A 15,174-nucleotide genomic window follows, 5' to 3' on the forward strand; every position below is an offset into this window, starting at 1 on the left:
AGCAACAGTTTGGTATCTATTAATCGAAAATTCAAAATTGCGCCTAAAACGAAAAATACTAAACAGCTAATATTCGACTAGTCGACTTATTCGATAATTAGGGCGTACTGGAGGTGTGCCGATAAAATTATAAATAACGATTGATAATATTGGTGGTGTCTGGACGATAGACGATTATATTGCGTTGTGTTTTTCTTCTGGAAAATAAATTTATATTAGAAGAAATAGTGAATAATTGCAACAAAAAAAATAAGTGAAAAACCTCATGTTATAGTTACTGTGTTCGTCTGTTAATGACTACATAAACAACGGGCAAATGTAAGTTGAATCACTACAAAAAAATTTAATGCCGAGAACGAATGTGTAGGTGTGCTGCGCACACATACACACGCTGAGCGTAAAACAAGTTGCATTTCAATAACAAATTGGCCAGAAATAATATAAATGACTTTAAAATTGTCTTTTCTTTGAATCCGCTGACTCCAGCTTATCATCAAATTTGCAAAACAAAAACAAAACAGCAGACATCACACACCAACACGCATACTACATATTTCATATGTATGTGTGTAGAACGTAATACGCCTACGCTTAACGTAAAGTCCCACTTACTATAAACCGAGCACGTAAAAGCAAACACGCAAAATGAGCAACGTAAGCGCAAAATGAGTAACGTTGCACATTTCAGGAGCTTGTTCATAAATACCCAATGGGAACTTGATCAAAGTGCCGCGAAGCGTAATACATATGTAAACCCATCAAGGAATTTTCAGAATGTTAGCGAAATTTAAAGATAAATATGTATTTCAAGTAAAATGATTGAGATATTGATATACTGCCTATAGAGTGTCGTGCTTTTAATTCTTATTAAAAGACGTCTCGCACATAGTTTTTGAAGCATACCTAAGTGAGAGATTCTATTTTTTCTGTTTTCATACAATTAACAACATCATTTAATATTAAACAATTGATGTGCAAAATCCTTGTGGCTAAGCATTAGCAGTTTTTTGTTCATATATCTCGTCTAAAATAATAGATTTATTAATCCGAGAATTCATCTCGATTGCAGCACCACGGATTTCAACTGGGTAACTCTTGCATCAAACTGAATCTTAACGGGAATAGCGGGCCGGAGCCGCGCCACCACCCACACAGACAACAGCAGCAGAGCTTTGGCCACATGGGTGGAAACAGCGCAGCTGCCAATTCGAACGCTTTCAGCGCCGGCGGTTACATCGGACCGACCACAAGTCTGGGTGCCGCCGGTGGCAGCGATTTGATACCGGCGCCAATGGGCACTGGCACTGCATTGGGCAGCACATCCTTTGCCTACGGCGGGACTAGCTGGGAAGAGTTTTGCGATCGTCATGCGCGAGTGGCCGCCAGCGACTTTGCCAAAGCATGTATTAACTACATTAATGGTAACCTGCCACCGGAGGTGGCTCGCAGTATACCGCACCGCAGCTTTGCTGTAAAATTTGTCGAATACTTCTCGGAGCACTACGATACAGAGTTCTTTCGACGACGCAGTAATCTGAAGACAGACATTGGATCTCTGCTGTGCGATGGCGGCGGTGATAGCGGTGGCGGTTTCGATACGGAGGAGCACGAGGTGTCGAGACTGTTTCCCAAGTCGCTGCTGCGGCGCCTCTCCTTTAAGGGACTGCGCAAGGGCAAGGTGAGCGTACTCTGAGTGGTCGATGCTTAGTAGGTTGATAAATCAATGTTTAATTTTAGAAGCTCTTCTTTTTGCAGGCGTTCTTTCACAAGAACTCGGACGACGTGGATGGCGTGGGTAGCAGCAAGCAGAGCAGCAAGACGAAGTTGGCCAAAATAGTAGTCGAGTGCCGCAAGGAGGGCATTGTCAACAATTTGACTGCCGAGAGCTTGGACCAGACGACGGCCACACAAAAGTGGGAGAAATGCCGCCTGGCACTGGTCAAGGCTGTGGGCGGCTATATGCTTGAATTTTATACGCCACCCAAGGCACCAAAGCCACACAGCGGCGTCTTCTGCTTCCTCATCTCGGAGGCACGCGAAACAACCACTCTGGAGATGCCCGATCGCCTGAACACGTTTGTGCTCAAGGCCGACAACAACATGGAGTACGTAATTGAGGCAGCGAGTGCCGACGAAATGCGCAGCTGGCTGGCCACAATACGCTATTGCATGCGCACACCGCCAACACAGCAGCCGATCCTCAATTCGGATGTCATTGCGGTGGCCATGCAGACTTCACCGGTGACTACCAATCCGAATCCAACAACAAGCACGCCCAGCGGTGCATTGGGAGGCATACAAAATCCTCAATATCAGCAGCAAGGTGGTCTTGTCTTGGGCGGCTCCAATGGAAATTTGGTCAGCTCACAGTCAGCGGATAGCGCCTTGGCCGCCATCTCGGCCAGTAATAGTAACGCGAATGCACCTGCCGGCGGCAATGATGTGAATGCCATTTCTCAGGCTAGCATCGAGCTGAGTAGCACGCCACCCGAAATACCATCGCGTCCATCACGAGGCGAACGGGGCGAACAGCGTTTGTCGGCCTCCAGTAATTTCGATGGCACTGAGCTGGTTGAAACAGAATCCGATGTGAATGTGGCCGATCTGACAGCGGAGATGCGTCTGTTTCCCTGGTTCCATGGCACGTTACCGCGTGCTGAAGCCGCACGCATGGTGCTGCAGTCGGAGGCAGCGGGCCATGGTTACTTTTTGGTTCGCCAGAGCGAAACACGACGTGGCGAGTTTGTGTTAACATTCAATTTTCAAGGACGTGCCAAGCATCTGCGGCTGACAATCTCCGAAAAGGGCCAGTGCCGAGTGCAACATCTATGGTTCCCCACCATACAAGAGATGCTCGAACATTTTCGACACAATCCCATACCGCTCGAGTCGGGCGGCACATCCGATGTGACGCTCACGGATTGGGTGCATCACACCAGTAGACTGAACGACGGAGCACCCATAACAACAATTGCCGCCGCAGCGCATGAGCCGGGCGCCGATGCGTCCGCTGGAGCGAGCAACGCTGCCGGCAGCTCTGGCCATGCAAATGGCAATGGCAATGGACATCCATCGCCGAGACATGTGAGATAGCCAAAATTTTGGAGTCAATTCAGTGTCAGTGATGGTTTTTATTTTCCTTTATTTGATTTTGCAAACTTTTTCATTTCATAATCAAGAATCCATTCCGATTTGGTCTTCGAAACTCATTACAAATTAAATGTCGATTGAATATTCAAAAGTGACCGCCCAATGGGTAAAAATATACAAAAATTGTCCGAAAACTTCTTCTATACATTTCCGACAATAGGTAACATCAAGTTGTCCGTCTACATAAAATCTATGATTTGTGAGACTATAAGAAAGTTAACTTCACAGTTGGGTAACGAAATTTAACTGATCTCAAAAGTTGTGGATAATTTAGTTTATGTTCATTTGAAAATGATTTCTTAAGTAGTTCTTTTTGGGACACACACATCTTTTCTTTCATGTTCATTGTGTTTAGTTTGAATGCGTTACCAATTGTTGCATGCTTCATGTTTAACCTGTTAACCTAAAAAGCAAACATTTGAATTGTTCAACGAAATCTAATTGGGATCTGCTTTTGACCATTTACAGCGCAACGAAGTGATTACCATGAATCTAAGTGTTCGCCTAAAGACAAACGAAATCGAACTGCCACAAGAGCCAACACACGTCTATTTTCCGGAGCAAGTCTACTTTCATTTGGATCCCTCAACGCTGACCGTGCACAATTCGCCACCGGCAGGTCAAGGTTTTCTAGATCAGCCGCACCTGCGTGCATCGAATGCTTCACTGCAGGCAACCCATCCGGGCGTGGCGACGACACGCCATGCCGCTGACACCACGGGCGCCAACAGTGGTGCACCCGGCAGCAGCGGTAGCGGTGGAGCAACTGGAGCCGAGTGCAGCGGACGCGCCATTGATAATCAGTATAGCTTCACTTAGGCAAATGTCGCCAGTGGATTGATTTTGAACTTCTTGCGCGGAATTTGTTTTTTATTTTTTGTTTTCGTTTTGTGCCATTGCATACAAGCAGCAGCGAAATTTCTTTTGTATTTGTTTATAGCCTTTTTTGTGTATCCTTACTTGTGTTTGCTAAAAGATGTGTAAGTCGTATAATTCTTGTTTCTATTAGTTTTAGAGCCTTTTTGGAAGACATGAAGTAACTGAATATTATTACGATTATGATTGTATACATTAAATAGCTAAATATGTGTGTTCATTTTAAGTAAATATGTAAGTGTTGTATGTATAACAAACAAACAAAAAATTGTAAATTTGGTGGCACCAAAGGTGCAACATTTGCGAATCCTAAAACTTCCTGCTTTACAAAAAAAAAAAAAAAAATACATACATATATACATAATATATATAGAAAAAAATATATATATATCTATATACATATACTACACTTATAAAACCATATATATATATATATATTTAAATTATATCAAAACTGATAAACTACAATAAATGAAGTTATATGAATGCAAATGGTTTAAGTTACGCGCGTTACAAATAACATTTTCGTTATCGTCATTCTCTGTTATCATCCATGTTAGCTGAACAGTTAACATTTTCACTACATTTGGTTTCCTGCGATCGGCTTGTTTTGATGATTTGGAAGGCCATATCTCCGCGCGGAGTTTTGTCGTTTTGGAACATCACATCTCCCCGCGGAGCTATTACCAGAGATATTAAAAAAATATCATCGAAGAAGTTTCGATTTTCGCACCGACCTCGATTTTTGAAAAAAAAACGTGATGGTTTGGAAGGTCATATCTCCGCGCGGAGTTATGTCGTTTTGGAACGTCATATCTCCCCGCGTATCTATTACCAGAGATATTAAAACAAAATCATCGAAAAAGTTTCGATTTTCACACCGACCTCGATTTTGAAAAAAATCGTGATGATTTGAAAGGTCATATCTCCGCGCGGAGTTATGTCGTTTTGGAACGTCATATCTCCGCGCGGAACTATTACCCGAGATATTACAAAAATATCATCGAAGAAGTTTCGATTTTCGCACCGACCTCGATTTTTGAAAAAGTCGTGATGGTTTGGAAGGTCATATCTCCGCGCGGAGTTATGTCGTTTTGGAACGTCATATCTCCCCGCGTATCTATTACCCGAGATATTAAAACAAAATCATCGAAAAAGTTTCGATTTTCACACCGACCTCGATTTTGAAAAAAATCGTGATGATTTGAAAGGTCATATCTCCGCGCGGAGTTATGTCGTTTTGGAACGTCATATCTCCGCGCGGATCTATTACGCGAGATATTACAAAAAAAACGTGATGATTTGGAAGGTCATATCTCCGCGCGGAGTTATGTCGTTTTGGAACGTCATATCTCCGCGCGGAGCTATTACCCCAGATATTAAAAAAATATCATCGAAGAAAATTCGATTTTCGCACCGACCTCAATTTTGAAAAAAAAACGTGATGATTTGGAAGATCATATCTCCGCGCGGAGTTATGTCGTTTTGAAACGTCATATCTCCCCGCGGATCTATTACGCGAGATATTAAAACAAAATCATCGAAAAAGTTTCGATTTTCGCACCGACCTCGATTTTGAAAAAAATCGTGATGATTTGGAAGGTCATATATCTCAGCGTGGAGTTATGTCGTTTTGAAACGTCATATCTCCGCGCGGATCTATTACGCGAGATATTAAAACAAAATCATCGAAAAAGTTTCGATTTTCACACCGACCTCGATTTTGAAAAAAATCGTGATAATTTGGAAGGTCATATCTCAGCGTGGAGTTATGTCGTTTTGGAACGTCATATCTCCGCGCGGAGCTATTACCCCAGATATTAAAAAAATATCATCGAAGAAGTTTCGATTTTCGCACCGACCTCGATTTTGAAAAAAAACGTGATGATTTGGAAGGTCATATCTCCGCGCGGAGTTATGTCGTTTTGGAACGTCATATCTCCGCGCGGAACTATTACCCCAGATATTAAAAAAATATCATCGAAGAAGTTTCGATTTTCGCACCGACCTCGATTTTGAAAAAAAACGTGATGATTTGGAAGGTCATATCTCCGCGCGGAGTTATGTCGTTTTGGAACGTCATATCTCCGCGCGGATCTATTACGCGAGATATTACAAAAAAATCGTGATGATTTGGAAGGTCATATCTCCGCGCGGAGTTATGTCGTTTTGGAACGTCATATCTCCGCGCGGAGCTATTACCCCAGATATTAAAAAAATATCATCGAAGAAAATTCGATTTTCGCACCGACCTCAATTTTGAAAAAAAAACGTGATGATTTGGAAGATCATATCTCCGCGCGGAGTTATGTCGTTTTGAAACGTCATATCTCCCCGCGGATCTATTACGCGAGATATTAAAACAAAATCATCGAAAAAGTTTCGATTTTCGCACCGACCTCGATTTTGAAAAAAATCGTGATGATTTGGAAGGTCATATCTCCGCGCGGAGTTATGTCGTTTTGAAACGTCATATCTCCGCGCGGATCTATTACGCGAGATATTACAAAAAAATCGTGATGATTTGGAAGGTCATATCTCCGCGCGGAGTTATGTCGTTTTGGAACGTCATATCTCCGCGCGGAGCTATTACCCCAGATATTAAAAAAATATCATCGAAGAAAATTCGATTTTCGCACCGACCTCAATTTTGAAAAAAAAACGTGATGATTTGGAAGATCATATCTCCGCGCGGAGTTATGTCGTTTTGAAACGTCATATCTCCCCGCGGATCTATTACGCGAGATATTAAAACAAAATCATCGAAAAAGTTTCGATTTTCGCACCGACCTCGATTTTGAAAAAAATCGTGATGATTTGGAAGGTCATATATCTCAGCGTGGAGTTATGTCGTTTTGGAACGTCATATCTCCGCGCGGATCTATTACGCGAGATATTACAAAAAAATCGTGATGATTTGGAAGGTCATATCTCAGCGTGGAGTTATGTCGTTTTGGAACGTCATATCTCCGCGCGGAGCTATTACCCCAGATATAAAAAAAATATCATCGAAAAAGTTTCGATTTTCGAACCGACCTCGATTTTGAAAAAAAACGTGATGATTTGGAAGGTCATATCTCCGCGCGGAGTTATGTCGTTTTGGAACGTCATATCTCCGCGCGGATCTATTACGCGAGATATTACAAAAAAATCGTGATGATTTGGATGGTCATATCTCCGCGCGGGGCTATGTCGTTTTGGAACGTCATAGCTCCCCGCGGATCTATTACGCGAGATATTAAAACAAAATCATCGAAAAGGTTTCGATTTTCACACCGACCTCGATTTTGAAAAAAATCGTGATGATTTGGAAGGTCATATCTCAGCGTGGAGTTATGTCGTTTTGGAACGTCATATCTCCCCGCGGAGCTATTACGCGAGATATTAAAAAAAAATCATCGAAAAAGCTTAGATTTTCACACTGACCTCGATTTTGAAAATAATCGTGATGATTTGGAAGGTCATATCTCCGCGTGGAGTTATGTCGTTTTGGAACGTCATATCTCCCCGCGGAGCTACTACGCGAGATATTAAAAAAAAATCATCGAAAAAGTTTCGATTTTCGCACCAACCTCGATTTTGAAAAAAAAAATCGTGATGATTTGGAAGGTCATATCTCCGCGTGGAGTTATGTCGTTTTGGAACGTCATATCTCCCCGCGGAGCTATTACGCGAGATATTAAAAAAAAATCATCGAAAAAGCTTAGATTTTCACACTGACCTCGATTTTGAAAATAATCGTGATGATTTGGAAGGTCATATCTCCGCGTGGAGTTATGTCGTTTTGGAACGTCATATCTCCCCGCGGAGCTATTACGCGAGATATTAAAGAAAATCCTCGAAAAAGTTTCGATTTTCACACCCACCTCGATTTTGAAAAAATTGTGATGATTTGGAAGGTCATATCTCCGCGCGGAGTTATGTCGTTTTGGAACGTCATATCTCCGCGCGGATCTATTACGCGAGATATTAAAACAAAATCATCGAAAAAGTTTCGATTTCCGCAAATAAAAAATCGTGATGATTTGGAAGGTCATATCTTAGCGTGGAGCTATGTCGTTTTGGAACGTCATATCTCCCCGCGGAGCTATTACGCGAGATATTAAAGAAAATCCTCGAAAAAGTTTCGATTTTCACACCCACCTCGATTTTGAAAAAATTGTGATGATTTGGAAGGTCATATCTCCGCGCGGAGTTATGTCGTTTTGGAACGTCATATCTCCGCGCGGAGCTATTACCCCAGATATTAAAAAAATATCATCGAAGAAGTTTCGGTTTTCGCACCGACCTCGATTTTGAAAAAAAAAACGTGATGATTTGGAAGGTCATATCTCCGCGCGGAGCTATGTCGTTTTGGAACGTCATATCTCCCCGCGGTTCTATTACGCGAGATATTAAAACAAAATCATCAAAAAAGTTTCGATTTTCGCACCGACCTCGATTTTGAAAAAAATCGTGATGATTTGGAAGGTCATATCTCAAGGTGGAGTTATGTCGTTTTGGAACGTCACATTACGCGAGATATTAAAAAATCATCGAAAAAGTTTCGATTTTCGCAAAAAATAAATCGTAATGATTTGGAAGGTCATATCTCCGCGCGGAGTTATGTCGTTTTGGAACGTCATATCTCCGCGCGGATCTATTACCCGAGATATTACAAAAAAAAACATCGAAAAAGTTTCGATTTCCGCAAAAAAAAAATCGTGATGATTTGGTAGCTCATATCTCAGCGTGGAGTTATGTCGATTGGAACGTCATATCTCCCTGCGGAGCTATTACGCGAGATATTAAAGAAAATCATTTAAAAAGTTTCGATTTTCACACCGACCTCGATCGTGATGATTTGGAAGGTCATATCTCCGCGCGGAGTTATGTCGTTTTGGAACGTCATATCTCCGCGCGGAGCAATTACGCGAGATATTAAAGAAAATCCTCGAAAAAGTTTCGATTTTCACACCGACCTCGATTTTGAAAAAAATCGTGATGATTTGGAAGGTCATATATCTCCGAGCGGAGCTATGTCGTTTTGGAACGTCATATCTCCCCGCGGAGCTATTAATCCAGATATTAAAAAAAAATCATCGAAAAAGCTTAGATTTTCACACCGACCTCGATTTTGAAAAAAAAACGTGATGATTTGGAAGGTCATATCTCCGCGCGGAGTTATGTCGTTTTGGAACGTCATATCTCCGAGCGGATCTATTACGCGAGATATTAAAGAAAATCATCGATAAAGTTCCGATTTTTACACCGACCTCGATTTTGAAAAAAATCGTGATGATTTGGAAGGTCATATCTCCGCGCGGAGTTATGTCGTTTTGGAACGTCATATCTCCGCGCGGAGCTATTACCCCAGATATTAAAAAAATATCATCGAAGAAGTTTCGATTTTCGCACCGACCTCGATTTTGAAAAAAAAACGTGATGATTTGGAAGGTCATATCTCCGCGCGGAGTTATGTCGTTTTGGAACGTCATATCTCCGAGCGGATCTATTACGCGAGATATTGGAAGGTCATATCTCAGCGTGGAGTTATGTCGTTTTGGAACGTCATATCTCCCCGCGGAGCTATTACGCGAGATATTAAAGAAAATCATCGAAAAAGTTTCGATTTTCACACCCACCTCGATTTTGAAAAAAATCGTGATGATTTGGAAGGTCATATCTCCGCGCGGAGTTATGTCGTTTTGGAACGTCATATCTCCGCGCGGATCTATTACCCGAGATATTAAAAAAATATCATCGAAGAAGTTTCGATTTTCGCACCGACCTCGATTTTGAAAAAAAAACGTGATGATTTGGAAGGTCATATCTCCGCGCGGAGTTATGTCGTTTTGAAACGTCATATCTCCCCGCGGAGCTTTTACGCGAGATATTAAAAAAAATCATCGAAATAGTTTCAATTTTCACACCCACCTCGATTTTGAAAAAAATCGTGATGATTTGGAAGGTCATATCTCCGCGCGGAGTTATGTCGTTTTGGAACGTCATATCTCCGAGCGGATCTATTACGCGAGATATTGGAAGGTCATATCTCAGCGTGGAGTTATGTCGTTTTGGAACGTCATATCTCCGCGCGGATCTATTACCCGAGATATTAAAAAAAAATCATCGAAATAGTTTCGATTTTCACACCCACCTCGATTTTGAAAAAAATCGTGATGATTTGGATGGTCATATCTCCGCGCGGAGTTATGTCGTTTTGGAACGTCATATCTCCGCGCGGAGCTATTACCCCAGATATTAAAAAAAATATCATCGAAGAAGTTTCGATTTTCGCACCGACCTCGATTTTGAGAAAAAAACGTGATGATTTGGAAGGTCATATCTCCGCGCGGAGCTATGTCGTTTAGGAACGTCATATCTCCCCGCGGAGCTATTACGCGAGATATTAAAAAAAAATCATCGAAAAGTTTCGATTTTCACACCGACCTCGATTTTGATAATAATCGTGTTGATTTGGAAGGTCATATCTCCGCGCGGAGTTATGTCGTTTTGGAACGTCATATCTCCGCGCGGATCTATTACCCGCGATATTAAAACAAAATCATCGAAAAAGTTTCGATTTTCGCACCGACCTCGATTTTGAAAAAAAAAAACGTGATGATTTGGAAGGTCATATCTCCGCGCGGAGCTATGTCGTTTTGGAACGTCATATCTCCGCGCGGATCTATTACGCGAGATATTGGAAGGTCATATCTCAGCGTGGAGTTATGTCGTTTTGGAACGTCATATCTCCCCGCGGAGCTATTACGCGAGATATTAAAGAAAATCATCGAAAAAGTTTCGATTTTCACACCCACCGCGAACTATTTTCAAGTGTTTCGAAATTTTCGGATATTTCACCCGTAGCGCATGCAACTCCATCATTCACCATTGGCTTTATTCTCATTTTCAGAGGTCAATCCTCTGTAATGGAAAATGCGGCTTTCAAGCTTCGTACCACGGAACTAAATTAGAAAGAAGGCCATAAATGGAAATGCTAAATGCGATAGTGTAAAATTAGAAGCAAGAAGGCCGTTAAGAGAGCATTTACTGTATTTTTGTTACATTAAATTCGACTTAGCATTTAACACGTTAACGGGAGTACAATTCAAATTTAGACTAGTTCCAATTCAAATCTCTCCCAAACACATGCATATGTACAAATGTTGGACATGCTACGGTTGAGCTTTGTTAATATTCAATTGCTTTCTGCATAGCAGGTAAATAACCCGTTTGAGTACATATGAGTATATTTAAATTTATTTAAATGTATTGCGCTTGTTATTGTGCATGTAACTGTATCGGCATCTAGTATAACTGCTTTTCTTTCAATGTTCCGTAATGCTGGCGGCGGAGCAAAGCTAGCATTTGTGAATGCGCAAATGGTTTTGTAGGGTACTCTTTTGCCGGAATTGCTTGGGACAGTAGGAACAGTTGTAGGGTTTCTCCCCGGTGTGGATCTTCATGTGGTTGTTGAGCGTGGCCACCTGCCGGAAGCTAGCATCACAGATCTTACACTTGTACGGCTTCTCGCCCGTATGCGTTTTAATGTGGTTGACCAGGGTGCTCTGCTGTGAGAAGAAGCGTCGACAGACGCTGCAGCCAAACGGCCGATCCGGATTATCGCTCCTCAACATATTAATGTTGCCGACACTTATTCGAGGTCCTTGCTCGGCCTGGCTGGGTTCGGGTTTTGGATTAGACGCCGCTGTTCCCGCTGATGCAGCAGACGCCGCCGCCGCCGCCGCATTGCTGGCTACCAAAGAGCTTACTGTTGTGCTGCCTTCAAGGAAATGCAGCAGCGGATGGTGATCCAGCTGGAGAAAGTTGGGTGTTGTGTTGTGCAGGTTGTTGGGCAGCAGACCGTTTGTCAGCTGCTGTGCACCGTGTCCGAGATGTGCTGGCATGACCGAGTGCTCTACTCTTGCTGGCTGGCTGGCGAGATTCGTGTGCGTCCTTATGTGGCTGATGAGCGTGCCCTGCTGCCTGAACTGCATATGGCAGTAGGAGCACGTATACGGCTTGTCGCCGGTATGTATTTTTTTGTAATTGGCCAGCGTCGTAAGCTGGCTTAAATCTTTATCACATAAATATATAAAAATATATTTATTTAACACCCCAGTTTCTCAAGTCGAAGTTAGCCGAACAGCTGCAGTAATCGAATAGTATCGATTAGCCACCACATCCATAAGTGGAAATTGTGAATAAATTTGAGTTGGCAACTATCGAGTACTTAGATAATTAGGTTATTAAGAAGTCACAGCAAGCATATAGCTGTATTGGTTATTTTAATCTATTAATGTTTTATTATTTGCGCTGGTGTAACATGTTAATTTAAAGTCAATTTAAAAGTAGCGCCATACAAAAACCAGTATATCGATATGAAAATCACTTTGAGTAAATTATATGGATCGAGTTATTTTGTGCGAAGTGTTGGCAACCCAGTGCCATAGTTGATTCACAAAAATAACCGATTTCAGTTATCGCCCAACAATGTTGGCGCTTTTATTCAAATTTCAATGAAAGCAGTTTCTAAATTTAAAAAATGTTTAATGTAAGCCAAACCAAAATCCAATCCGATACTTTTAAGCTTTAAATTAATTTTCTTAACATAAATAACAATTGCATTCATGCACCCATTGACTAATTCCCATTAAACGTGAGTGTAATTAAATACACACATTTCTGAGCTCAGTGCGAAAAGTTGTTTATTCGCAGCATGTTAATTATTATAAAATTACACAATATCCTATTCTGAATTCAAATAAAATTGATGTCATGTTCATGCATTTCACTTCCGCCTTACAAAGTGCGAGATTTGCAACTGTTATTTGTTTAGCTTCCGCATTAAAAATGCATTTGAGTTTCTTTAGAAGCGATTGTTTCTTGTTCCCGACATAAATATAAGACCTTGTAATTTTATGAACCTTATCATACGAGACTACCTTTATCCCAGCGCTATTAACTGGCAGGCGTGCTTCAATCAATAGCTGTTGTTTCTCCATATCATCGCCACATTATGAAAACAAACAAAGCCCCGCCGAGGCCACCAAAAAAAAAAAAATAAATAAAACGAAAACAACATCTACGGTGCCACCTTACAAGCGGTGCCTGTTCTGCGAGACAAATGGCACGTAGCAACAGTTGGGACGCTGAACTAAAATCCAAATTTGTTTTTTATGCTGTTGTTTACCAGTTTATTCTGGGAATATATTTCGCTGTGTGGCTTTACTTGAATCAATCTGCTGCAAAAATACCCTATAAGTACCCTACCTGAAATGCTAAAGACAATCGACTGCTGCAGGCGGAGGCGGAGGCGGATGCAGTGGGTGTCTAAAAATAACTGCAATTATGCTATTTATTATTGCAGCTGGCGCAAAAACCGGCAAAGCCGACAAACAACAACTCACCCCCCCCCCCCTCCACTCCCCTACGGATTGTGTGCACGTAAATATGCACACATATGTAAATGTGAATGTAAAACTTAGCTCGTCAAACCAGTTGCTTGCAAACTGTTGATCGATTTCTTACAGTTTTTACATGAACAATTTCAAAAATGTAGGAGTACACAAACGCAGCGTAATCGCAACAACTTTGTACATTTGTGGACTTATCGTTGTTGTATTTTTTTATTTATTTATTTTTCGCTGTGGCTGCCCATTTTAGGCGTTTGCTTATCAAGCAATTTCGAAATGGCTTCATATGCATGTATGTATGTATATGCTTACGGTGCTTTTCATTCGTACAGCGGTTTTTGTTGTCCATTTTTAATGCCTAAATTATTCAGCGGCACGTGAATATCATCAAAATACGCTTATCAATTGATCAGCAGCGTAGCGGGGAGGGGGGGCGTGGAAATTAGAAATAAACGGATAAGTATGCCAAAAAAAAAGTAAAAGTATTAAAATTTCAAAAATGTCAACATCATTAGAACAACCTGAATTTTAAATGCATTAAGCTTTATGATCTTGACAAGATTGCAGATCTGTGAAATGAGTGCCTGAGTGCACGAGCCGCCCGTTGCCCCTGGATGAATTAATGACAATTGAATTTGATTTAGGTGGGTGCAAAATTGAGAGTCAGCCCACCAAAAAGATATGCATAAAACTTTCCAGGCCGCCGGATGCGAGCTTCTCAGCTGACGTCGCGTTGGCGCGTGCAACCTTAATGGGTAGGGGAGGGGCGCAGTGGTTGCTTGGCGATACCAATTACCATTTACACAAACACGCATGAGTGTGTGTATGTGTATTTATGTATGCAGTACATACATACATACATATGCATTAGTATACAGTGTTGAGTAAGGTTGGCGTCTGGCCATTTTACACAGTCAAAGTCGAAGTCTACGTCAAAGCTAATGGCAAAAATCACTTCGCTTGGCAACAGCGAAACAAAGACAAAAAATATTTGTGCATGCATATGTATGGCTAACAGGTGATGTGTGCATTACCAATGACCTGTTGGGCGCGACGGTCACACCGAAAGTTTCTCAACCTGCTACCAGCAACTGGGTAAACTTGCCCGAGCACCCCGCGAACCTAAGGCGCCACTGAGAAGTACCCACCACACACACACATACATGTGCACATGCACATATGTATAAGTGTATATGTATGAGTATAAAGCACTCGAAAATACAGCAATTTAGCAAAACAGCAGATAAGGTGTAGCAAAACAAAAAAGGCAATAGTAATACTAATACATACAAGCACAAAAACTTATACATATATATACTATATTGTACGTGTACATTTAAAAATAAACTATTTAACCTTAGATATGTCGTTGCCATAGTGACGTTAATTCTACATGGAGATAAAAACAACAACATTTTGCAATGCACTCTCGAGCACTTGGCGAGAACAAAGCAACACAGAACAGATGCCGAAGATAAAATACCCTTGCTGTTGACACTTCACCTGCGGTATATTTCTGTATATACATGTACACATATATTTTCATACAAAAACTCAACTTCCAGCAGTTTGTTATTGTTGTAAAATTCTTTGAAATATAAAAATGCTGTAGAACTAGAGTCAAGATTCTTAGAGTGTTTTATCAAAGAACTCAATTTTTAACAGATTGCTCCGATATGTAAAGTTTTATTTAAGATATCTTCAAAACCGAGCAATAGAACGATAAATCGATCGGAGATGGACCCGT

The 15,174-nt window shown here is 41.4% G+C and overlaps 2 protein-coding genes across 9 annotated transcripts; one reads left to right on the top strand and one right to left on the bottom strand.

Moving 5' to 3' along the window:
• Window positions 1–143: 143 nt before the first annotated feature.
• On the top strand, window positions 144–4,435 carry Lnk (SH2B adapter-like protein Lnk). 8 transcript variants are annotated; one of them, XM_032438972.2, is made up of 4 exons: window positions 144–318; window positions 1,070–1,678; window positions 1,738–3,084; window positions 3,619–4,435. In XM_032438972.2, the coding sequence occupies exons 2-4, from the start codon at window positions 1,181–1,183 to the stop codon at window positions 3,967–3,969; spliced, it is 2,196 nt and encodes a 731-aa protein (XP_032294863.1). In that variant the 5' UTR covers window positions 144–318; window positions 1,070–1,180; the 3' UTR covers window positions 3,970–4,435. The 8 variants fall into 8 exon arrangements, with proteins under 8 accessions (XP_032294863.1, XP_070062966.1, XP_070062967.1 ...); XM_070206865.1 differs by lacking the exon at window positions 144–318 and adding an exon at window positions 702–776 and having other exon boundaries at window positions 1,741–3,084; XM_070206866.1 differs by lacking the exon at window positions 144–318 and adding an exon at window positions 702–776 and having other exon boundaries at window positions 1,741–3,117; window positions 3,619–3,761.
• A 6,937-nt stretch (window positions 4,436–11,372) lies between these two features.
• Window positions 11,373–12,008, bottom strand: LOC6630230 (adult enhancer factor 1). The gene has a single exon (XM_032439242.2). The coding sequence runs from the start codon at window positions 12,006–12,008 to the stop codon at window positions 11,373–11,375; it is 636 nt and encodes a 211-aa protein (XP_032295133.1).
• Between the last annotated feature and the right edge of the window lie 3,166 nt (window positions 12,009–15,174).

The sequence above is a fragment of the Drosophila virilis genome, chromosome 2 (assembly GCF_030788295.1).
Source record: "Drosophila virilis strain 15010-1051.87 chromosome 2, Dvir_AGI_RSII-ME, whole genome shotgun sequence".
NCBI lineage: Eukaryota > Metazoa > Arthropoda > Insecta > Diptera > Drosophilidae > Drosophila > Drosophila virilis.

Coding starts and splice junctions, on each gene's coding strand:
- Lnk (XM_032438972.2), top strand. CDS start 1,181: ATGGGTGGAAACAGCGCAGCTGCCAATTCGAACGCTTTCAGCGCCGGC. Junction 1,679..1,737: donor AGGGACTGCGCAAGGGCAAG/GTGAGCGTACTC, acceptor GTTTAATTTTAG/AAGCTCTTCTTTTTGCAGGC. Junction 3,085..3,618: donor GACATCCATCGCCGAGACAT/GTGAGATAGCCA, acceptor GACCATTTACAG/CGCAACGAAGTGATTACCAT.
- LOC6630230 (XM_032439242.2), bottom strand. CDS start 12,008: ATGCAGTTCAGGCAGCAGGGCACGCTCATCAGCCACATAAGGACGCAC.